This window comes from Pomacea canaliculata, linkage group LG2, assembly GCF_003073045.1.
Source record: "Pomacea canaliculata isolate SZHN2017 linkage group LG2, ASM307304v1, whole genome shotgun sequence".
NCBI classification, from domain to species: Eukaryota; Metazoa; Mollusca; class Gastropoda; order Architaenioglossa; family Ampullariidae; genus Pomacea; species Pomacea canaliculata.
In genome coordinates this window covers 11,404,559-11,429,442 of record NC_037591.1, presented here as the reverse complement: position 1 = coordinate 11,429,442, position 24,884 = coordinate 11,404,559, and the positions used below count along the sequence as shown (strand labels likewise).

The 24,884-nt window shown below is 39.8% G+C and overlaps 1 protein-coding gene across 3 annotated transcripts; it reads left to right on the top strand.

Annotated features, from left to right (window-relative positions):
* The first annotated feature begins 505 nt into the window (after nucleotides 1–505).
* Nucleotides 506–23,913, top strand: LOC112556452 (collagen alpha-1(I) chain-like). 3 transcript variants are annotated; one of them, XM_025225476.1, is made up of 49 exons: nucleotides 506–837; nucleotides 3,673–3,912; nucleotides 5,270–5,283; nucleotides 5,714–5,722; nucleotides 6,115–6,141; nucleotides 6,596–6,673; nucleotides 6,982–7,026; nucleotides 7,416–7,469; nucleotides 7,704–7,757; nucleotides 7,976–8,029; nucleotides 8,262–8,315; nucleotides 8,555–8,608; nucleotides 8,784–8,882; nucleotides 9,261–9,359; nucleotides 9,679–9,822; nucleotides 10,286–10,384; nucleotides 10,722–10,829; nucleotides 11,195–11,248; nucleotides 11,391–11,498; nucleotides 11,835–11,879; nucleotides 12,100–12,153; nucleotides 12,367–12,465; nucleotides 12,845–12,952; nucleotides 13,161–13,214; nucleotides 13,552–13,650; nucleotides 13,922–14,020; nucleotides 14,306–14,359; nucleotides 14,523–14,576; nucleotides 15,004–15,219; nucleotides 15,504–15,557; nucleotides 15,791–15,844; nucleotides 16,082–16,243; nucleotides 16,476–16,583; nucleotides 16,963–17,070; nucleotides 17,350–17,457; nucleotides 17,905–18,012; nucleotides 18,343–18,396; nucleotides 18,558–18,611; nucleotides 18,846–18,899; nucleotides 19,162–19,215; nucleotides 19,546–19,599; nucleotides 19,977–20,048; nucleotides 20,384–20,464; nucleotides 20,966–21,028; nucleotides 21,340–21,360; nucleotides 21,635–21,767; nucleotides 21,893–22,071; nucleotides 22,361–22,555; nucleotides 22,737–23,913. In XM_025225476.1, exons 1-49 carry the CDS (start codon nucleotides 777–779, stop codon nucleotides 22,881–22,883), a joined length of 4,200 nt encoding a protein of 1,399 aa, XP_025081261.1. In that variant the 5' UTR covers nucleotides 506–776; the 3' UTR covers nucleotides 22,884–23,913. The 3 variants fall into 3 exon arrangements, with proteins under 3 accessions (XP_025081261.1, XP_025081264.1, XP_025081262.1); XM_025225479.1 differs by lacking the exon at nucleotides 3,673–3,912; XM_025225477.1 differs by lacking the exons at nucleotides 18,846–18,899; nucleotides 19,162–19,215; nucleotides 19,546–19,599.
* Nucleotides 23,914–24,884: the final 971 nt, after the last annotated feature.

Genomic DNA, 24,884 nt, shown 5'->3' with positions numbered 1-24,884 from the left:
GGAGAGGTCGGAGGCTAGCGAGGTCTGGGGGGGAGACGGGAGGTTTCTTGATATTTTGGGTGCTTAGTTGTTTTCCGGGGCAAGCTGGCTTAGGCCAGGGTGTAAACAGGGTTGCATGGCAGATATGTCGAGACCCAAACACGCGGTCGTAAAGATTCTAAAGGTTTGTGAGTTAAGAAAAAAAAAAAAGTCGCGCAGACCGGAGTGTTTCCAGCATTGCTTCCCATGACCTCAATTCAACCGACCTCAACCCAGCCTATCCTGCTAACCTCCTTCCCTAGCTACCTCCCTACACACCATTAACTCGACACCCTGGACCTCCTGTCCCTTTGTGTACATGTTGGCAAAACACTTTTTTTCTTTTTTTAGCTATCTGTCTGGCACCACCTACCGAAACTCCCTCCTACTCCAGGCTCCGCCTCAGTGCCAGCCTTCCAGCTTGTTACGGACGATCCGATTGGAGGAAAGGTCTTGCACGCGATATAAAATCCATGCTTGGGGTGGCAGACCGATGTTGGCAGCGGCTTTCTAAAAGCCCGTCTGCCTATCCAGGTATCTTGGCATCTTCTCTTCACTTTTTACACTAGGAACCCGTTCTGTTGCTGTGCTTACCCGAGCCCAGCAGCAGGCGCGGCCTAGTTTGTCGTAAGACCTACGACACCCTCAACCACCAGTTGTCCCCCACGACAGAGCTCTGTTTGGAACCCTAACCTGTCCGGTTCGGGTTTCCTGCGGCTCCGTCGCTGTTTTACCAGTAGACAACTCATCTGATAAACATGCTGAAGGCATCGTGCATCGGCGCCTTCTTGGTGCTTTGTGTCCTCGCCAGGGCCGACGGTAAGTACAATATGTGTTTCACATCACGTGATTATGACTATCTAGATACAGTTGAACAAAGAAAGACAATAACAACGGTTGGATGAGCGGATAACATTTTTGGTCCTCCTTGTTTGGAGACATATAGTAGCAAGCTAAGTGTTGTTTGTGATTACTGGTAGGTGGAAACTTTATCCTTCGTCTTAATGAAATCAGGTCCACACAAGCAGCAGTCGTCATTTCGACTCTCCTCCCACCCGAGCTGTAAAAGGTCGTTGAGAGTTCATGCTATGTTTTGCTTATATCAGGGTTCACAAGCGTTAAATGTCATTCTTTCCTTGGGCTGGTTAGGTTCACTTCCTGACATGGATTTTGTCTGGTTGTAAATAAAGTGTAAATGTCAAGTTAGTGGATAACTGTGACAACTTAAAAAAGTATTAAAACAGAAAAACTCTGTTTCTTTTACGGTGAAAATTTATTTAAAAAATTTATTTTGTTTACTTCCATCTTTGTGGAAACCTACTGGGGTCTCACTTGACCTGGTGCTAACGAAGCATGCCAGGGTTGTTATTTCGTTTTTTTTTTGTTGCAATTTTATTTTTAACAAAGCTTAGACAATTTTTAAAATCGCATTTGAGAACATTGAGGGCTACATCCATCGTATAAACTGTCAAGTCAGTTATGAGTATTAGAACTGCCACCAGAACTAGAAGTCTTCATAAAAAGTGTTGTAGATGTTTTGTGCTGTTTATCGAGCAACAAGATTGTTGCTATAAATTACTGACTGTAGTTTATCGGATTTATCGCCACTGTCGTTATAATCAATTGTTTCCTCTGAGAGTAACATACTTAAAAATAATCAGGGTTGAGAACAGATCCTTTGAGATGACATAAAATATAGAAGTGAGAGAAAGAAGACACGGCGGTTGAAATAAAAAAAAAATAGTGCATCTTTTGCTACACCTGTCTAAAAATAAATTGGCAACATCTTGCTTTGTAAAAACTTTGTTTATTTACCAACTTTCGCTCTCCGAGAATTATTGCTCGTCATCAGCAGTTTGAAGCAAGCGAGTAACTTGCCAGCTACCATGATGTAATCATTCCAAGCAAGACAATGGATAAACAACTGGTTTCTGGTAGCTGTTTACTGTAAGCCCCACCAGTAGCTCGAGTGTAAAGGTCGCCTGCAGGCTCCGAGGTGCAGGTGTATCTCCCTCCACGTAACCAGCGCCTGCGAGCGAAGACTGCGCATGCGTCACCTCGGAGGCACGAGGAATGCTGCAGCAGCTGCTTGGGGAGGAAACCGACCCCGGGCCGCACTGAGCTTCCCCATCCCCTCCCGTCCCACCTACATCTCAAGGACCAGTACTTGGCTCTGTGTTTTGAAACTTGGAAAAGTGGGCGAGAAGGTGGTTGTTGCCCCTGCGCCGTTCTTTTGGTAGAGGAACACCTGAGATTTTATTTCTAGTCTTTCAGCTCTTCAATTTTGTCGAGTGTCAGGATCACTTGAAAACGTTTTTATCTATTTTACCCTTTTGTGTTTTCGTTGTTGTACATAAGCACTAGTCCACAGGCAAAGCTGGTTGAATGTAAACTGAAATTAAAAAATTTTCTCGTTTATCAAAACAAGTGTGGGTCGGCTTCAAGGGGGATCATCTGTCCATAAAATGATCACGTGATCAAATGCTTTGGTATGCTAAAGACAAGGCTAGTGTTAGAATTCACATTAGGATTCTATTTATTTACAAACCTGTTAAGCCTATAATTTCTGTCTTAAGAACAGTTAGACGTGTGTCCCATGTCTTCATAAACTGAGGAAATAAGGTTTTTCTTGTACGAATAAGGTGCGCGGTACTCCATGACTACGTGCAGGTCACAGCCTTGAGACTAATTTTATCCTAGGAAAGAGGGAATGCATCAGGAATGAATGCATCCTAAACAATCGCTTGCCTCACCATCCGCTCAAGGTGTTTTCCTGACCACGCATGCGCGAAAAAAGTGATGCGCAGTAGGTCACAGTAGACCGCGACTGCCATAGCCGTTGCGAATTGTGTAAAGATGCTCTGGACGATGATTCATTTTAAGAAGATTCTCGCGTAAATGGGACAAAAGGTAGTGGGACGTATTTGAAGGGAATTTAATTCACTTGTCTTATTTTATATTACTGACATTTCCATGTTTCTGATATCAATTTGAGTTGCCCTCTGATAAAGTAGCACAGGCGTGACTGTCGTCTTTATTCATAAGGTACTGCTGCATCTTGGGATATCAAGTGATATAACGCGTTAAAAGCAGCACATTGTTTTTTTTCCGATATTACTAAATCTACATAGTGGTTAACATCAACATAAAGCATTATGAATAATCCACATCGTCGTCATCATCATCATCATCATCATCATCTCAAAACATAAGCTCTTGAGCTGCTTGTTAAGCCTTTGACTGCAAACAATCTTTCATTCATAAAGTCTTTACATCTTCAACAGTCATTGTCGTTATCAGCTTTCTCGCAAAATTACTCATTGCCATTTTCAGATGTTATACTCATTCCAGAAAGAAAATCATTTTCATCAGCAAGCTTTTGCGGTTCCTTACATCGCATTCCATGTTTATTAAAAAAAATATATAAATTTGGGTAATTTGCTTGCCCTCCTTTCATTAATTCGTGCAGCGTTCAACTTTTCTATTCACTTTAGTTGTCAAAGTAACCTCCTGCCTCATTCCTACCGCCTCTTTGCTCCATTTTACACATCTGCTCCCTCCGCGCGCGTGCAAAGTGCCAGCAGTCAAAGGGTTAACATAAGGTCACGGTGCGCGCGCATCTGTGACGTCTGCTTAACCCTTGCTATGTTGTAGGGCAAGAAAAAGAGTGCTACGATAAGGTCTTGGCTAGTTATGTGCCTGCTGGCCTGGTGTACTTTCCCTACGACGATGACCCTTGCTACCAGTGCGAGTGCGTTGACGGAGGAGAGCCCATATGCTTTCAGAAGCAATGCGAAGCGATAGACAAGTGCCCGGATGGATCGGATCCTTATATTGCCCCGGGCGAATGTTGCGAGGCGTGTCCAGACGGCGCTGTCGTCAAAAAGAAAGAAGGTAGACTGTGATGTTTTCTTTGAGCTGCTGTGGCTGGCGATGCGACAGAGTAGGTAGCTGTCTTGCCGGAGATGTTGCTGTTGTTGTCAGACCACGGGATGAATAGAGGGATGTCGTCTCCAACGACACAGCACTGTCGTACTTGTCTCCTTAAAGCCATTCTTAACCGGACAAAAAAAAAAAAAAATTTTAGTCAAACACCCAAACTGACCCACAATATTGTTTTGTCAAATGTCTTGGCATATGTTTGCCAACGTATTGGAAAAAAAATTTGGACAGTTCAACATTTTGACCAAAGTTGCAAAATCGCCGAAGGCTTGTCCCAACCCATCGGTTGCCTGAAATTTTCAAACCAAACTTTGGAGGAGTCAGTCATTTGGCGACAAAGTTCACTGTAAAGAAAGGCCTTAAAGAACGATGTAAAATTTGCTCAGCGATCAAGACCATGCTGCAAGCTTTCATCAACATTTACTTTCATTTGACCCTGGCATCAATCATCATCACCTCACTATCACTACATGTTCATTAAGTTTCATATCCATTTCTTTATCGAAATCGCAAAACTATTTTATTTTATTCATCACATATATTAAATCCTTTGGATTCAGAGCATTAAAATGTTTGGGTTTTTTTTTTTTTTGAAAGAAACATCGTATAGTAAAAAACAGACATTGAGAAAGAATCCACAGTGAAGTATGAATAAAATTAATATTTTTATCTCTTTACATATTAGTTGAGGTTACTTTTCTAGAAAACTGCACTTAAATTTCTTGAGTGATGCACGGGAAATCTGACAACAGAGCTCGAGGATGTACAGGTGTACAGAATGTACTTTAATGGGTGAAATTTAGTTTTTCAGTCCTGTGTTCTGTTTGTTGTGGAGATATAATATTTGTATTGTGGGTGGAGCAAGGTACAGCAGACTTTGTGTGTTTTCCGGTGATGTGGTCTGTACATTTGTGGGAGCTATAGGTGCTGTGTTTTGTAAAGTATTCAAGAACCATATTCTGATTATACTTTGATATGTGTTCTATGACTGCTCTGTGTATGTTTTTAGTGTATGTACTGGAATGATGTAAGTTAAGTAAGCCATGTCCTCCAAATTATTTTAATTCCTAAACATGGGTAGAATATGTGTATACAAACACTGATTTAATTTTCTGACTGCCAGTAAAAGAGTAACTATTTTCACATTTCATCACTGGTAGTATTTCAAAGTAGTAATGTATTGGCCATTTCAAATTTAAAGCTTCTACAATAATTTATCAAAGTTACATCAATGTACGGTTAAAGAGAGGCAGGATTGCTCTAGTACTATAAGCATGCTAAGAATTTTTATTCTTTCTATGTGTTTCAGACGACATCAACGAGGTAAGCAGACTTACATTGCTAAATTAACATCAGATCATATCGGCAATGATTTCTGTGATATTCTCTTGCGGATTAATTTATTTAATGGCAACATCATGTATTTGTAGAAAAAGGATGATCAATACAATATTCACCTAAGGACTTTAAGTCATTAACAAGAATAAAGGAAATTCATTGTAAAGTTAAATAAGTGAAAACTACAAAGATACGAAGTTTTAGCCTTTGGACTTTAGTCTTCATTTTCTAATAAGTATGATGGATTAATGATGAGTATGGCATTATTGTAAGCAATAATTTGTTATAAAGTATATAATTACTGTTAAAGGGCAACACGGGTCTATTAAAAGAATAAGTCTTGAAAACGTTTAAAGAACATATATGAACAGATATGAACATGTCTCAAATTATTCCCTTCTTTTCACTGTTACAGGTTTCTCGGGTGAGTAAAGGTTGATTGAATGACTAATATAGATATTTTAAAACGGAATGCTTATAGGAAAAAAGTTTTGAAAGTTTTTTTGAAACAATAAGAGAATAATTTTTATTAATAAGAAATTTAAAGGAGAAGGATTTTGTTGGTTGTTTCCATTCATCCATCTTCTGCTGTTTATATATATAATTCAGAGAAGAGCGAAATTTTTACAGAAGTTGGAAATAGCACATCGACCTCTCAAAAACCTACCATGGTTATCTCGTTTACTGATACATGCAACTTTTAATATAAAATTCCGATTTTCATGACCATTTGACAGATTGAAGATTACAGTTTATTGATATGTTTGCAATATTTTGCCTTCATGTGACTTATTCTGGTTTGCCTTATTTTCATAGGGTGAGGATGGTCGTTCTGAATCAAGGGTAAGAAATTTTCTTTGATTACTAATGGGCTATTATTTGTTGTAATCACTTGCTTGAGTTTTTCTAGGTTTGGATTTCGTTCTTTAACATGATGTTTTGGGTTTTTTTCTACTGTGGGAAAGCACAGTATTACAGTACACTTTATTTTACTCTTATCACATACGGTCTAATGTTCTTTAAGTTACTCTGCTAGGCTTGTATAACAGTTTTATCACTCAGTTACAAGGTAAAAAAAGGAAAGAAACAAAGAAAATAACAAATAGCTGATGTAGTCAGTAGTGTTTAGAGTATAGCAAACAAAATTGATGAATTATCATACTGCAAACACATCACAGAAAATAATACAGCGCAAAAATCTGATTTTTAGGTTGCGATGAAACTGATTTTTAATAATTATTTATGACTGCTTCATAAAATAATATATCATTAGCGGGTACCTCATTAACGGTTTCAGGTATCTGACGTCCAAAACCAACAAGCGGGTGGAAAGGCTGCTCCAGTCTACCCTGGTACCCCCGGAATCTTCCAGTCTGTAAGTACTAAAAATATATATTCAATCTACATTTCCTCGGACAGCTTATTATTTACTTACATATTTACACAGCAGCTATTTTTGTACTTTCATGTTGAGTAAAAGAAAACAACTTCTACAGGGAGGAATGTTACTTGGTAGCTTGACATTCCATAGTTTAATGTTGCTACCAAAACTATTTCAAATACGTAATTACATAGGTAATAAAATAAAAACAACAACTACATTTAATACATTTGTGGTCTAAAAAGTGTAATACAAAATGCAGAGCTATGATTCTACAGATTAATCATAAAATACTTTTTCAGGGACCCCCTGGACCTCGAGGACCACCTGGCCCACCCGGTCCAGCTGTAAGTATGGTTTGACTGTCTTTCAATCTTCGCTGATCAAACATTCTTCAAATGTAGCATTTTAATAAGCAAGAGCCTGGAATGTTTAAAATCATTTTTCAAACTTATATAAAGCATAAGAAATACCTTGGGGAAGCCGTGAAATCGAAGGAAGGGTCAAAGTTCATTTATCACCTGAGATTTTGGGTTTTTGTCCTTAGAACTCATATTTTGTATGATCAACACAAACCGTCTTGCATTCACAACCCTGTTGTGATCATTTTAAAATGGCGCTTTTGAAACAGATTCTTAAAACCAATTTTCCAAAATGTGTTTTTAAAATAAAATTTCGAGTTCTTAAAAATTACTTATGTGACAGTTATTTTATTTTACTTTTTTGCGTCTCACAGGGTCAACCTGGTTTCCAAGGCTCTCGTGGTGAACCCGGTGACCCCGGTCCACCTGTAAGTATCTTCATCAAAATATAATTATATATAAAGAAATTCTTCTAACTTCTTCTCTGTATACACATCATAAGAAATCTTGACAGATTAAGATTTAAAAAGAAATAAGTCATAAAATGTTGCCCAAGACATGCCATACTCATTGGCTCGGTTGTTTTTAACTACAGAATGTAAAATTTATGTGAATGGCTTTGCTGTGGTCCAGTTGGTTAAAGGATTAATGAAATATTGCAGGGTTCCCCTGGTCAACGTGGATTCCCCGGAAGTCCCGGTCCTCAAGGCCAAGACGTGAGTTAATTTTCTGTATTCACTTTTGTATTAAAAATGTATTTCATTCAACCACACTTTATTGTCTTACATTGAAAGCTTTTGCTTTAGTTTTGTAAACCTCAACAGAGCTCATTACATCTCAGACATGTATTTATTGTTTACACACTCAATATGTGTTGATTTTCTTGTAAATTAACTTGTCAATTAACTAAATAAATATGATGCTCTTTGAACAGGGAGACGAAGGTGTACCCGGAGACCCCGGTCCACCCGGACCTATCGGACCAAGTGTAAGTGTACTCTACTATCTTTTCTGCTTACTTAATGTTCTGTTCTTCTACCGTTGTAGATTAATCTATACATACACAAGCAGTATGTCCAGCTTCCTCAGCATATTACCACTTCTATTTCACTGTTTTATCTATTATCATATTTTTGTTAAAGTCTTTTCATAAAGATTGGATTTAAGGCATAAATGCGGTTTGAAAATAAGATCAAATATTATAATTTCAATTTATTCAGGGCGCCAATGGAAACCCTGGTGTTTCTGGAATGCCCGGACCCAAAGGACATCGTGTGAGTATCTTTATTTGTCCTTTTAAATATGATATTAAATATTTAAATGATATAATGATATAAATACCTGTCTATGCCGATTATTTACTTGAACTCTCTTTAAGTAGCTTTGTTAGAGAGAGAACATGGAAAATCCTTTTATTATATTTGGAAGAATTAATTCATATTTGAATAATCTCTTAATATTAAGTAAAGTTTCGTAGTCAAGTTTCATAACCTTTGTTTTTTTTATAACCTAGGGATTCCCCGGAAGACCTGGCAAAGATGGTGAAGCTGGCCGTCAAGGAGAGAAGGTGAACATGTTGAAAGTTTCTGCTAGTGTGTGTCTGTACTACAGAGATATTTCTACTTGAAAATTTGTGGCATTGAGTGATTGGAACAGAAGTTTTCCCAGTACTGGTGTCTTTATAAAATAGCAGTAAAGATATGTATTTCTGTGTCTATGAAGATGTGTGATAAATTGTACAGGGACCTGGTGGACCCCCTGGCCCCGCTGGAGGAGTTGGCCCTGCAGGCGCTCGTGGTGCCCCTGGTGAGAGAGGTCGCGATGGATCACCTGGTACACCCGTAAGTGGCGATTCCTTGATCTCTTTATCAATCATTTGATTTTTCCTTTTCCATCATTGCACTTTTTTCTTAGTCTCTAGCATCCTTTTCGTATTTCATAAATAGCACATGACTATTTGATCCTAATAATATTTTCAATTTCCTAAAACATTGAACATTTTTTATTACTATTTCTATTTTGCCTCCGCTTTTAGCTGAATCCTCTATGCTCAACTTAAAGACATTTTAAAGTGAAGTTAGGGGAAAGCTTAACGTTTGAGAGGGTTAGGGGTTAGGGTTATCAATGACAAAAACAAACAAACAAAAACTGCCTTGACGATTTAGAATATGAGTCTCGTGTTTACTGAAAGGATGCTACCCCCATGTTTACTTGTATAGGGAGCTCGTGGTAACGACGGCGCACCTGGAAACTCTGGTCCATCCGGCGCAACTGGACCACCCGGACCTCCTGGTTTCCCTGGTGCACCTGGTTCCAAGGTAAACGAAATTTTATCAGAAAAAAGATTGACTTACCCACCCAAAACTTCCAGATGCTATAGATGCATATTAAAATGAGTTCTTTTTGTCTTCTCCCTTCTTGCATTGGAAGCGTCCGTGAAAAGAATAATGATATTAAACATTATAATCTAATGTACAAGAATTTACAGATTTTCTGAAATGTCATTAATAGTAAGTGACCAAGTAATAAAGAAGTGTACAAACAAGTCTTTTGGGATCCGTGAATTTCAAACACTGAAATTAAGTCGAAGAAGCTGGCGACAGGTACAGCATTACCTTTCTTCTCATTTGTCTCTAGGGAGATCGCGGTAACCCTGGAGAGAGCGGTGCTCTAGGTCCACCCGGCCCAGCAGGCTCCGATGGTTCTCCTGGTGCCCCCGGCCCTGTGGGACAGCCTGGTATTCGCGGAGAGGACGGAGCTTCCGGATCTAAGGGATCAACTGTAAGTTTTCCACACTTATTATAAAACCAATGATAGTCACGAGTTATTTTATGTTAATTTACTTAGTTAAAAATATGTTATAGTCCCAGATCCAGCCACCTAATTACTACACATACACCGCCGATACCTTTATAAGTGGCCCGAAGTAAAGTAGATGTTATCGATGTAACAAAGCTCCAAAAATTCATTTCCCCGGGTTTCTACAATGCGACACTATAATTTTTTTCCAAAATATGTACAATGAGGCATCATAGTTCCCCCCAAAAAACCCACTTTGTTTTCAATGTACTCTCATGCTTAAACCATTTTACATAGGACTGAGAGAAATATTCAAAATGTGATTCAGGATATTTTAAAGATGTATCGTTTTCTTCACTAATCATTTTATGGAAATTCTTATAGGCTGTTATAATAATTGACTTTTATAAGAAAAAACACATAAGAAGTCATTTCTATACTCTAGGGACCTGTTGGTGCTTCTGGCTCACCCGGTTTCCCAGGACCCGTTGGTCCACCCGGATCTGCTGGTCAGGCTGGCCCACCCGGAGCAAAAGGAGCTGACGTGAGTATCATTTGATTTAGTTTTTCCTGTCTCTCAGTCTTTTAGTGTTCATCACAAAATGTTTCATGTTAAAACGTTTTTAGAAACACATCAACTGAGTCTGAAACAGAAATATATTAAAAAAATAAGACTAAATGATAAATCTTCATGGTGAATATTCTTGTTTGAGAATAATTTGTTTCTGTGGATGGACATCAAGAGTATAAACTTAAGAGAGTCCGCTAATTAAATCACTATTTATGCCTATTTGATTCTCTGACAATTAAATGTTCATGTTTTATCTCTTAATGTGAACCAAGAGGACTTTTCACATATTTACTCCTGATTTTGAAAAAAGGGTCGCGATGGAATCAATGGTGCACCAGGTGACCCAGGTCCCCAGGGTAGCCCAGGCAACCCAGGAGAGAGAGGACTTCCCGGTCTGCCAGGATTGGAGGGCAAGCGTGTAAGTGTCTGGGACCTACTGAAGTTAAAGAAAATTGTTCTTAATGATTATCTCCTAGGAAAGTAGGTAGGAAAATAATCAACAGTCAACATTTTGACTGTGATAGACCAGTTACCAAAGGATGGACCCTTATTGCTCGTAATTTCATTTCCTAAACACTGAATCCTTGGAATATTCCGATTATAAACATACACGTTCATAGGTTGAGGACGCTTTACCTCTATGTTTGTTTCTGTCCTTTGGTTCTCCTGTCTTGAAAGTACACCTATGACTGGTAATGTACTTCTGAATGATTCTAGTTTGGTATACTGTATTAAAGGCAGATAAACACTTGGTATTTCATTGTTTACTTCTACCCTTTTCAGGGTCCAGCCGGAAGCCAAGGCCCACCCGGTCCTGCTGGCTCTCAAGGAGAATCCGTAAGTCAGATCCTCGTGTCTCTTCTCTAAGATGTAGTGATTCTCTACCTAAACGTCTATGAATCCTCTTTGTATAAGCTAACATTGGTTAAAACATTGCGATTTAAGGGGATGAAATGACTGGGACAATTTACTGTCACAGGGAGCACCAGGAACCCCAGGTCTGGCAGGACGTCCCGGCCTTCCAGGTCCCCCCGGCCAAGATGGTTCTCGTGGAGCCCCTGGTGAACGCGGAACTGCTGGAGCCCAAGTGAGTTTTCAAGGAGAATACAATGACTCACAAACAAGAGGAAAAATACTATTTCTTCGTCTTCTTTGAGTTAAACCTGGCTCTAAGTTTAAACAGTTTGATTTTGAGAAATATATGCAAAATCTAGTATTGTAATCCCAACACATTATTTAGACAACGGTGTCGAGAGCAAAAGTGACAAGAGCAGTAGTCAGACAATCGTAAACTTGTAAATCTTCTGATCGTCATCTACAGACAACCTAGTATTTACATTAAGATGAGACAAAGGTCTTTTACAGAATATCTGTCGTGCGTGAGTTTTTAATATCAGCATTAACAATACAATTTTATTTACAGGGAAACCCAGGACAACAAGGACCCCCAGGACCAACTGGACCACGAGTAAGCTGCCCCTTAAAATGTTTTTCTAAACTTTCTTAAGCTTCTAGTAAAGAAAGAGGGAATGGCTGAAGTGTGCCTGTTAAATACTCAAAAGTGTGTACAGGCCCTTGTGTCAAAGTTGATCCGCATGTGCATGCACGACATTGTCTCTGCGCATGCGTGATGTTTTATGACGGTTGTGGATATAAAATAAAGTCTGTTTGATTTGTGTCACGTGCAGGGTTCAACAGGCGCCGCTGGACAGCCCGGTAGTGCAGGTGAAGCTGGTCCTCCGGTGAGTAAAAGTTTTTCAAGAACATTTCGGTTTGTTTTATACGTCAAGCGATATTCTAGCAGGATAACCATACAATAACCAGATTTTTTTGTCGGAAAATCTGTCGTTTTGACCCCTGGTGGTGATGTAACAAAATGATAATGCTTCAAATAAGAAAAACTGTTTTTGTTTTCTACTTAGCGAAATACAAACTAAGTCTTTAAATGTTTTTAGGGTAACAACGGCTTAGATGGAGCACCTGGCGAGCAAGGTCCACAAGGACAACAGGGACCTTCTGGTCTCCAGGGCCCACCTGGACCACGTGGTGAAGTCGTAAGTAATTTTCACTTATAGGGTCACAGATATAAAACTCTAATACAACCCTAATTCTCGATTCATCACATCATCATCTAACCTGCACTCCTTTTTGGTTTCGATTTCTGATTGTTATCTTATGAAGGGCCAAATCTGACCAGCTTTACTGTCTCCTTAATCCAGAAATTATAATTAGTGTTGCATATTATTTAGGCTTCGTAAAACAAACTTTTGGTCCCCGGCTCTGTTGTGAATTCTCACTTGGCATAACTTGGTCACATGGCACCTACGTGAGATGAATGCACAGAGATAATAAGCTGAGAAGATGAACATTTTTTCAAACCATTACAATGGAATGCATAGGTAGCTTATGACTTGTTTTTGTACCTTGTCGTAGGGATCTGAAGGACGCCCTGGAGCACCAGGCAACACTGGCCCACCTGGCCCACGTGGTGAGCGAGGACCCTCTGGCCAACCAGGCCCCCCTGGCCCATCTGGCAGTCCTGTAAGATTTCTTGTCGTCAGCTCGTCAGAAAATCTCTCACACTAATAGGAATACTAAATAATAGCTTGTAAATTCTGTAAGAATTACAATCGGAGTATTGTTTGCGACAGGTACAATTAGAGTGATAATGAAATAGTTGATAATTAAACTCAGGTTTAAAGATTGTCATGCCTGTTAAACCTCTGTACTGGCTTTCTGTCTTCTTCAGGGAGCTCAAGGTGAAAGCGGACCCCAAGGTGTTCCCGGTGAGGCAGGTTTCCAGGTGAGTACTGTTCCTTGGAGATATTTTTGCTGCAGATGATATTAAAAATACATTAGCTCTTAATGTTGGTTGCTTTTTCAAAAAATATAACTCGAGTACATGGCATGTAGAAACAAATCACATACGTTTGTAATTTGAATTTGAATAAGGAATAACTTTAAATCTTGACAAGTAAATGTTTGTTGTCTATTCTCTCATTACATTAATTGATTTAATAAGCCCACGGTATAAGTATAAAGCCATCTCATCTTGTAAGACTCAGTATTTAAGGTTCACATTTATGGATGTCATGGACTTTGAACTGCTAACATCAACCTATCTGAACGCATGATCGCAGGGTTTGGCAGGCCCACCTGGACTTCCTGGTGAGAACGGCCGTACTGGACCTGCTGGATCCACAGGTCCAGCCGGAGAACCAGGCATTCCTGGCGCAAGAGTAAGTTCTCTTTGCCGCTCTTGATTTAAATCATGTCACTGCATTGAAGGCGACGAGAAGAAAAAATATTTTACAGAAAAGATGATGTCTGCTTTGTTTCACGCTGATGCCTAAAATGTTCGAGACTTCAACGATATTCTGTTGGTGCTTGCGAATTGTTACTACAAACAAATATTCTTTAAATGAAAGGTATACGATATTTATGAATTTGGTCAACGTAGATGAGCAAAAGAGATGTCAAGGTGTTGACCACTTGCTGTTATGTATGTAGGGAGAGCAAGGCTTCCCTGGCGAGCAAGGACAACAGGGACAGCGAGGCCCACCTGGCGAGAGAGGACCCTCTGGACCTGCAGGCGAGACCGGACAACCTGTGAGTAGTTTTTCACGTGTGTGTATGTGTGTTCGTGTGTTCGTGTGTTCGTGTGTGTGTGTGTGTGCACGCTGCAGATGCATTTTTCAGATGGTTGCAATGTCAATCAGCGAATCTTTTGTATTTCAACGGAAGCTGTCTGCTTATTCCTAGAACTTTTGTATCTACCACAGAACGCGCTTATTAAGTGACAGACGATGAGACTGAAGACTTATGTCTTCTACCTCCTATCAGAAAAAGTAGCTCAAAGACCAGATTATCAATGATATCATTGGCTGTTTCTAGGGACCCCCAGGCCCAGCAGGATCTCGTGGTGACCCCGGCCCGGCTGGCAATGTTGTAAGTACACCATCTTTGATCTTTGTATTCAGCAAAACAATTGTAATAAAATGTACACATGTATCACAAAAACTGCATAATGATCGTTGACATATTTGAATATGCAAGGAATAATTTTTTTCTCGCTATGACTAAAGTCTTTGACAATTTTTTTCCTTTGCAGGGTCTGTCTGGAGAGCGAGGTGTTCCTGGACGTGCAGGAGCTCGCGGAGCACCGGTACGAAGAATCTATATACATATAAAAAAATTAGTTAGCTGATTCTTTTTCATTGGAAGACATACGTTACTTAATATAAATTCTTCGTGTTTGAGTTGAAAAACCGAAACTAAATTTCCATTTTGGCTACAAAGCTGACACAGATGTCGGAGTGAGTGAGCAAGTGAAGGAGTGAGTGTAGCCAATGTATCAGGGAATGAGTCAGTGTGTCAGTCAACAAGTTGTGAATGAGATTGTAGACCATTTATTCATTCATCCCTTGACTGGTACCAATTCAGTTTCCCTGCCTGTACTTTTTGTCTGGAAAAAGACAACAGAGAGTGTGTATGTGCGCGTGCTGTAGTATGTCTGTACCTTCGGTTTAAGTCATGTGACCTTTGTAATAATGTAGCCCATCAGGGGAAGTAATCAGAGGGTTTTGATTTAGGGACCCCAAGGAGAATCTGGACGTGATGGCGAAGCAGGACCCCCAGGTGAGGCTGGTCAGCCTGGACCTCCAGGTGTCCCAGGCCCCTCTGGACAAGTTGCCAACAAGGGAGACCGAGGCACACCTGGACCACCAGGTGAGGCTGGACCTCCCGGATCTGCTGGTCGCCCTGGACCACCAGGTGCTTCAGGACCTCAAGGTGTTCAAGGAATTGCTGTAAGTGAAATAATCAGTCTTCTTTGTTACTTTTCGTGATAACGTGTCTGTTGCGTGTTTTTATAATAAAAGTATTCTGGGTGTGATCTTTGAGCATTATTTTATATTTTTATTAAAAAAAATATTTTTAAAAATATTTTAAATTTTAATAAAATTAACACTTAACGCTTCTAAGCAAGACGAGTGATTATACTATTGGGCTAGAAGTGGAATTCAAATTTATGAAATTCGGTGCTTTCAATGCATATCTAATATTTCTTGCGATTACTGCTGTCTTCTCCTAGGGAACTCCTGGAGAAGCAGGTGCATCAGGAGAAGCTGGACCCCCAGGAGCCAGAGTCAGTAATGGTTTCAGCCACTCGTGCTATTTAGAAAAAATCTGAACATACTTTTTAAAAATAATATCAACGCTCTGTTAAGTCACGTAAATAAGTTAACATACCATCTTTTCCCTAGTGTATACACTTACATGTTTTTTAGCTTTTAATAAACTCCTTGCGAAACATGACAAGCTTTTGATAAAAAGAACTTTTATTGAAGTATCATTCAGGCATTTTATCTTTACTTCTAGGGTGACCCAGGAGCACGTGGATACCCAGGAGAACAAGGACCCGCTGGCGAGCCTGTACGTTCGATATTTTTTCTTTGATTTCCATTATTTGTGAAAATCGGAAAATGTTTAATCGCTCAGTTTACTTTTGAAAATGGAAGCTACTGTTGGTTTTACAGTGTAGATGTACGAGAGTATTAATTTGCTGATGTATTTCTCTATGCACTTGTGCTTTGATGGTTTGCAAGCGCATCACACGTGATTATGATGTAACTGAATCTTGAAAATTGTGATTGGCTGACCGGCCAATAGGGAATCCCAGGCAGTGACGGATCCAAGGGAGAGACTGGCGAACAGGGCCCTGCTGGTGCTGCTGGACAACCTGGTCAGCCAGGTCCCCCCGGCGCTCCTGGACTCTCTGGTCCCCCTGGACCTGCTGGACAAAATGGACCTCAAGGCAGACCCGGCGAGCGAGTAAGTAGCACAAACCTTCCTCACATACATTTCTGAGCAAATACCGAAATAAAATTTCTTGTTTCTATGAAGCAATCGAGGAGGTGGTTGATAAGATAGATCATACGCTTTTGATTTTTCCCGCATTTTTACGGAACACAACCATAAACGTCTACAAGCTCAGTATGGCAAACATTGTTATAGTCACGTGACAGTGGTGTGACCCATCCCGTTGTCTTCTCGCTTTGCGCAGGGATCTTCTGGTGAGACTGGACCTCCAGGCATCGGTGGTGAAGCTGGAAACCCTGGTCTGCCTGGCAGTGATGGTGCTCCTGGTGATCGAGGCCAACCCGGACAACCCGTGAGTAGTGTATAAATTATCTAAGGAATTTCATCAACTGAACTAACTGGCACCTCAGTCCAGGTTCTAACGCCAACCAGGCTAAGGGGGTAACACTATCTAGATTGATGTGAGTTAAGTTCGTACCTCCTCATGAAGCATTTTTTTTTGGAAATTCATATCCGGTGCTAACTCTGACAGTAAAATTTTTTGTATCTAAAAATATCCGAGAGCAGTCTTCCACGAAGCTAGACATGTTCACACACGAGTCTTTCTTAAACAATGGAGGATATTTCCAATCGGAGAATATCATTCCTTAAATGCTCCAGTTTAATAGGATTATTTTGGATGAAAGTGGATAAGTAAGAGTAACACTTTCTGTTACCATCTTCTTGTGCAGGGACCACCTGGACCTTCAGGCGTAACCGGACCCCAAGGTGAGCGCGGTGCCCCTGGATTCCCTGGCGCTGCTGGCGAGGCTGGACCCCCCGGAGCTGTTGGTGACCCCGTGAGTAGACCTTCAGCTGTTTCTCGGTTGTTTTGTACGAACCCCGGCCCACCTGGCCCACCTGTTCATTCAAATTGCTGCTGTCGACAAGAAGGTTTCTCGCGATGTCACCGACTTTGTTACTGACTTTCTCACGTCGGCCTCGTGAAGTCTTGTCGCAAGTTGGAGAATTTGAGATGTTGGAAAGGAAAGGAAATATTGCTGGCATTATTTGTACTGGTCCGAGTTCATGGCCAAAGGAATCGTGCTGAATGTGTCATCATTGTCTCATGTCTTCAGGGTGAGGCAGGTGAACGTGGTCAGGACGGCAAAGACGGACCTACTGGACCTGTCGGCCCACCTGGTGCACCTGGACCTGCTGGCTACCCTGGCGAGAGTGGACAACCTGTAAGTAGCGTTTCCCCCTTACCTTAGTGTTTTTAGTCTTTTCTTCATTCGTAATTCCTGAATGCCATTTGTACTTATGGAACATAGAATTTTATAGCTTGACATCATTAATAAAAGATTTTCTTGTACGTCTTCCTTCAGTGTAAGATATATCTTACTTTCTTTTCTTTGTCACTGATACGTAAAAACATAATTTTTGAGAGAACTATAGCATTTTTGATTTTATACATTTCATTTTTTCTTTTGCTTTCTATGTTTGCATTTCGACAAATAACTATACATCTCGACCATCCGTCTCTAATCTGCATATTTCATACTTGGACTCCGGAGTATTCTTTGGTACTCGGGTAGTCACTGTTTGTTAACGTCTGTTTCTACTTCATTAATCACTATTTGCTATATTCATGCGATCACTACTCACGAAAATTTCCCATCTTCATGATTTAGGGCGAGCGTGGACAAGATGGAAGCCCTGGACTCCCCGGTCGTGCTGGTTCCAAAGGTGCCCGTGGCAATCCCGGCCCACCTGGCCCACCTGGAATTTCCGGACCTGTGGTAATCTTAGAATTTTCGGGTCACTTACTTAACATGGGAAGCCATTACGCAGATATATCTCGTAAACGTTGCATTTCCATTATATAAAACAAGAATGCATTTACACTAGGGTTGAAAACAAAATTAAATACTAATTCCACGATCCTTCAAGAACAATAAATAATATTTCGAGAACACGATTTAGTCTAGGGTGCTCATTCTATAATGTTGAGGAAACAGTAAAATTGGAAACATTTTGGCTGCAAACTAGCTTATTTATGAGTTTTAACAACATGGAGAGATGAACAGGGAATGCTCAGAATACACACACTGTATTTCTTGTTTTCAAAGGGCGCCCCTGGTAATGCTGGAGGCCCTGGACCTGCTGGAGAGCGAGGCGAGAGGGTAAGTATGACCATTACTAAGTATCTAAGTCTGTGTGCGTTTGTGGGTGGTTACGTATCTCTGTGTGTGTGTGTGTGAGAGAGAGAGAGAGAGATAAACAGACAGGAAGCAGTCCCATTCTCCTGACAACAGCTCATGACTGAGTGTATTTTTTATATCAGGGTGAGCGTGGATCTCCTGGAAGCGCTGGACCTGTTGGACCCGCTGGACCAGCTGTGAGTTTATTTGAATAATTGAAAATAAAATAAATAAATTTTACGATAGTAAAACAACTTACTAAACTATTAAAAGTAAATATTAGTTTCTATTGGTAGCCTCAACATTTGCCGTTTGTATTTTTTGTGAAGATTTTTATCGAAAAACAACATAAATTATTTCCTTTGAAATTTAATCATATATGAGTACTAAAGGAGTAGACCACAACTCACACGAATTTGTCCAATCAACAGGGCGCACAAGGTGCTCAAGGAGAACAAGGACGACGTGGATCTTCCGGTGCTAAGGTAACTTTGACCCCTGTACATGTCGGAAATCTGTATTTTTTTTAATGGTCCTTTCACTACGACTTTCAAAGGAACAAAATTTTTTTAAAGATTGAATGAATACTGAGAAATTTAGTCTAAATAACATAATAAATGTGGAAACTAGAGAAACTTTCTCGTTATATATATTTAGTAAGTTTTATTTTCAATGTAATCTGTTTTATCTTTTTAAGATACAAACGAACGTTTTGCAGCATTAAAATGTGTTGACTGCATTTTATAGGGTGACAAAGGATGGCCTGGACTTCCTGGACCCATTGGACCTCCTGGACCTGCTGTATGTTTTCTAGTTTTTCATATATTTTTATTTATAGAATTGTACGCGTGTGAAATTAAGGGATGAGTGATCTGTTAATGTGCGCATGTGTAAATAACCTGTGTGTTTTGTGTGTTAGTGCTGATGTTCGTGTGTTTACACACAAGAGTTGAGAGTAAAATTTTTCTTGTGTGCGTCCCCTATCAGTAAATACCATCCACATATTGATTGATCAATCATATTGATCAACATATTTATTGATATACATCGTTAGCCTGTTTACTGAGTTTTCTAGAGTTCTTGGGAAAGAGTTTACAGCACTGGTTATAATAGTTTATTTTTCTCTCTTAGGGTGGAAACGGTGAGACAGGACCATCCGGACCTCCTGGTCCTCCTGGACCAGCTGTAAGTAGCAGACGATTCCTATGATAGTTTTTCTTGATTTATTTTCATGGTTCTTATAGTTTTGTTTCTTCGTTTCCCTATCTTCAAAGAAAGGTTAATCAAGGTTAACCAGCTTAGTGTAGAAATGACAACAACAACAACAACAACAACAACAACAACAACAATTCATCGCAAAATCCACATCAAAATAAGAGTTTGTGTCCATTTAAACATAAATATAAACATTTTGGAATAGATTTCATCAATATGGGTGACCAACCTTCTCACTGTAACTAAGGGCTTTTAGACTGCAAATAGTTGTTTAAGTTACATCAGCTCAATGAAAGGTTGTGACCTTCTGAAAACGGAATTAAGTCACGAAGGGATTCTGCTTGCAGGGATCCTCTGGAGCACGTGGTTCACCTGGACGCAATGGCGAGCCTGGACCTCAGGGACGACCCGGCCCAGCGGTAAGAATGGACGGACGAACTACCGTTTGGATGAATGGACAGAGAGATAAGCTAGATACATAGCTAGTTATTAAGTAAAGTTGTGAAAACTCAAAAGACTTAAATACTCATAATAAAAACTTTCATGCGCCGTACTTGCCAATCGTATCTAGGCCATGTAAAGGAATAAAGGACGTGGGCGGAACTTTGTATTATTGGAAACTGTTTTCTCTTTTGAATACAATGTTACTTGTCAAAAACGTGTAACTAAAATTTGTAACAGTCAACAGCTAAAAACATCGGTAATCTTGAGAGTAGCCATTTGGAGGTGTAAGTTATGTTTTGATCTCTGACAGGGACCTCGTGGACCTTCTGGTGAAGATGGACCTTCTGGACAACGTGGCCCACCAGGCCCACCTGGACCACCCGGACCACCTGTGAGTTTAGCATTATTATGGAATTAACAATGCTGTTAATTACAGTTTTGAATGAGTTCTGCTGACTAATTTGCTCCTTAAACTTTAAAGCAAATCTCTGTTATAATTTCTTATTCTTCAAGACAACTCCTCTTGCTGCAGAATAGCAGCTTGTCTGTCTTGTCTCAGTAATTCTGCATACACTCTTTACAGTTTTGTTTCTGATCTCACAAATGTGTGTTCGTTTGAGGTATTTCCTCTGGCTTTTTCGTATCTAATAAAAATCTTGTAAACATAATGCTTGATAGAAGAAAAAACTTAACCTTTTCGCCCAAGAAAAAGGTAGTATTTGAGCTTTCCTGATTGTAAAGGTTTACCGTCATTTTTTGTCTAATCATTCTTGACAAATAAATTTAGTCAAATCCGGTAACTTTCTTAACTCGTCATAAGCCTGTTCTCTCATGTTAAGCGGAGATTGTCAAAGTCTGTTAATGAATGGAACCCATTAACTGATCTTTGCAGGGTTATGCTCCCGTCTATCCTGGTCAACCAAGCTGGGGCCAGTCCAAGGGCCCTGACCCATACGTGAGTATTTCATTAGTAGTTAGCCACGTTCGTATTGATAATAATGTCTAATAAACATTATATTGCAGTATAGCACAAAACATTATAGAATTATATACGTTTTGAGAAAGACGATTTTGATTAACTAAATCACCTGTCTTCTTTCTTTCTTCCAAGCCATTTAATTTTTATAATGGTTTCTCTTGCACAGCTTCCTTTCTACTGTTATTATTAAATAAGTAAAGAAAAATGACTGCACTAAAACAAAAAATAATTATATTAACATATAAATTAACTGTAGAAAATATTAATATTTTTTCCTTTGTTTGCAGCAATACGACCAGCCTATTGACGTAAGTTACCATTTCTTTCCTTTACTGGTAAACATAGAACTGAACTAAGCCGACTGGCACAACGAGATGATTTGTAAAATAGTATAATAAACTTTAGAGAATTTACGAACTTATTACACAATTATTTAATGAGCTGTTCACTACGGAATTGTAACCCCTGCATACTGTGGGTATACGCTAGATGATATTTTGATCTTTTTACAATTTCTGTATACGTTTTATATTGTCTATTGTGAATAATGAGAAATAATTCTCTCTGACATGTTTCGTGTAGACTGTTGAAGCATACGAAGGTCTGAACTTTGCCCGCGAGGCCCTGACACGTCTTCGCAGACCAACTGGCAAGGCAACTACTCCTGGACAATCATGCAAGGACATCAAGGCAGCCAACCCCGACTTCAAGAGCGGTGAGTGCAGAATCATCTCCAATATGATTGTTAGTCATCACAGCGACGACATAGATTGTCCGTAAAAGTTGCCGGGTGTTTTATTCTGTTCTTAATAAAATAATGTTGTTACTATAATTGTACAGGCGAATACTGGATCGATCCTAACGAGGGCTCTGCAGTGGATGCCATCTTGGTTTACTGTCGTATGGAGTCCATGGAGACCTGCATCAGACCCAGCCCAACCTTCTTCCCCAACCAGAGGTGGACAACGGATACCCGTGCTGGTCAATACTTCATGGATGACGTCAACAAGAACAAAGAGGTTAGTTCCATTTGAAACTTTACCATAAAGAAAGTAAACTGCTGTTGTTAGCAAAGATTTTCAAACATCGCACAGTAATATTGTGTTAACTAAATGGTAGCATTTTAAAAGATAAATGTTACATTATTTAAAAGAGAGCGATGGATATGATCCGTAAGAATTAACAAGAAAAAATCATGAAAAATATTGTATGTTAATAATCAAAGATCTTTATCGATATCAGAAAAATAAGTAATCAGATATCAAGCGGCTATAACATTTTAAAAATTTGTTTTTCCCCTATGTTCAGTTCTTCTACAAGACTGACTTCAGCCAGCTCAAGTTCCTGCAGATGTATTCTGACGGAGCCCGTCAGCGCGTGACCTACCACTGCCTCAACAGCCAGGCCTACGGCACCCGCCTCACCGCCTACACCGGCGACGAGCTGGACACTGTGGAGGGCCGCTTCAAGAGGACCACCTTCATCGACGTCAACGATGACTGCGTAAGTGCTGCGCAATGTGCATGCGTGCGACCCCATCCGCTGAGAAAACACTGTTGTCCGTACTTAGCACCTTAATATGATCTTTGAGTGTCACGTGCAATTCCCTCCAGTGATGAAAATTTGGTGTAGAAATGCCTTTTATTACCGAAATCATACAATATCCTTGTTTAACTGTTTGCAGGTCCAAGACAACCAATGGCACAGCGCCATCTACGATGTCCGCACCAACAAGACAGACATCCTGCCAATCACAGATATTCTTCTCTTTGACATCGGCCGTCAGAACCAACAATTCGGACTTGAGTTAGGAGAAGTGTGCTTCAGTTGAGCGTTCTTTATAGGCCAATAATAAGATATTGACAGGGCGGATAAATCTGATGACCAGGGGACCAGTAATTTGTAGAGCACCATAGGTGGACAACAACTGAAAACACATAGTGTTTAGGGTCTTACATATCGAAATCATCAAAACAGCAGAGCTACTAAGACAAATGGGAATGGACTAGCAGGGAAGAGGGACTGTAGAGTTAAGTAGCTAGGTGGAAAGTGTTTAGGGCTTATATATATAGATAGGTGTGGATGTTGTGAAGTATATCAGAGTACGAAACAATGTGAATTCAAGTGCCTTATCGTTTTCCGTCCAATGAATGCGTCATCTCTGAATGACACAAACTTGAGCAGCTGCTGTGTTTTATTTTTTTTCTTCCCATTTTTCAGTTTTGTTTATTTTTCTTCATTATTCATCCTGAAAATGAACCAACCTAGTCAACATCAAACATTAATACATCTAACACTCAAAAGAATGCCATGAGTCGTTAAAGAAGTGCCATGATGACATCCAGAAAAGTGTCATTCGCTTGCATTGTAAACTGTACACTCGCGACAGAACCAGGGTAGTAGAGATAAGATGGCCACAAACTTGCAAGCGCCAAGAAGAAAGATTTATTATCATGTTCGCATCATTGCCAACTGCTGTTGTGAAAAAGACATAAAAAGGAATAGATGGTCCATTGGCATTTTATGTTGTACATATTGTACTTTAAGGTAAAGAAGTAACATAATAAGGATTCAAATATCTCGACCTGTTTCACTGCCATCTTGACATGATCCAGACTTATGTGAACGTATAGTAACATCGAAATGACCACCAAAGAAGTAGAGAAACCTAAGAGTGAGTTGTGTTTGTCCTGTGTTGTTATTGTTCGTGTAAAAAAACTATATGATAATATGAATCTTGGATTGTTCGTACAAGTCTTCCATTTACAGTGTTTGTCCATTGTTCATCGTCTGTCAAGCATGTACGTCCGTAACACTGCGCCGCCAACTTGCATTATGTGAAATAAAAAAGTAAAACGTCACTTCCTGTCTAGTGTACTGTCTCTGCGACCAGAAGGTTTGGCGAAGATGAAATTGTCGTCTGCTTGCTGTTAAAAAATGTAGTGTGTTTGGATAAGCAGAAACTCACATAACTGTGGACATACTTCAACAAAGAAATGGAATGTCAGTTGTAGTACACGCGTGCACAGGCTGACATGTAGTGTTGAGGAGTTATCATTTAAAATCGGAAAAAATACTTCCTCCTCCTCCTCCTCTTCCTCCTCCTCTGCTTCTTCTTGTAGCTCAATACTAATTTAACGATAAAAACAAATTTTTAAATTTCCAGAAACTAATGGTTAGTGATATCAGCAAATATTGACCAGTGACCTCAAACAGTAATAAAGGTGATCGTCACTTGAACTTATTCAGTGCAGCTCAGTACAAGTTGCTGCCAAAGCGAATGAAATACGTTAGGTAGACATCCTGCCAGCAGGTCAAATCAGTTCGAACTTTTATTTACTAGGAATATCATGTAAAAACCAACTGCAAAAGAGAGGAGCAAAACGCAGACAATGTAAATACAAACATGACGATCCAAGAATGGTGTCCACAACACACAAACAAAATTAAGAACTTATCCTCTCATCTAACCAAAGATTAGGTAGGTGACGAGTCACGGGGAAAAAGTTTCATTCATCGCTTCTTCTACATGCAAGTCACGATGTGACCTCAAAAGTCCGTTGAGTGTCAACGATTTACAGCGGGTGTCACTGCATACTAACGGGAAACTCTTAGTGAGAAACTCTTGACCTGCTTAGGTCACAAGGGGAATAACTTATCTTAGACTGATAAGGAAGTGGGTCAGGCCTTTATATGGTTGCAAGTCAGTGTTAGCGAAAGAAATAGTTTGTGGACATCTTGTCATCAGCCAGAACTGTGGACAGATTTGTGCTTCTGTTGTGCCTCCATACTGTGCAAGCAAGTAAATATTCATTATTTATTGATAAACTTG

Bases quoted from the DNA above. Each gene is read 5' to 3' on its own strand.
- LOC112556452 (XM_025225476.1), top strand. From the start codon at position 777: ATGCTGAAGGCATCGTGCATCGGCGCCTTCTTGGTGCTTTGTGTCCTC. The intron at 6,142-6,595 runs GTAAGAAATTTT...TAACGGTTTCAG, and splicing joins ATGGTCGTTCTGAATCAAGG to GTATCTGACGTCCAAAACCA. The intron at 13,651-13,921 runs GTAAGTTCTCTT...TTATGTATGTAG, and splicing joins CAGGCATTCCTGGCGCAAGA to GGAGAGCAAGGCTTCCCTGG.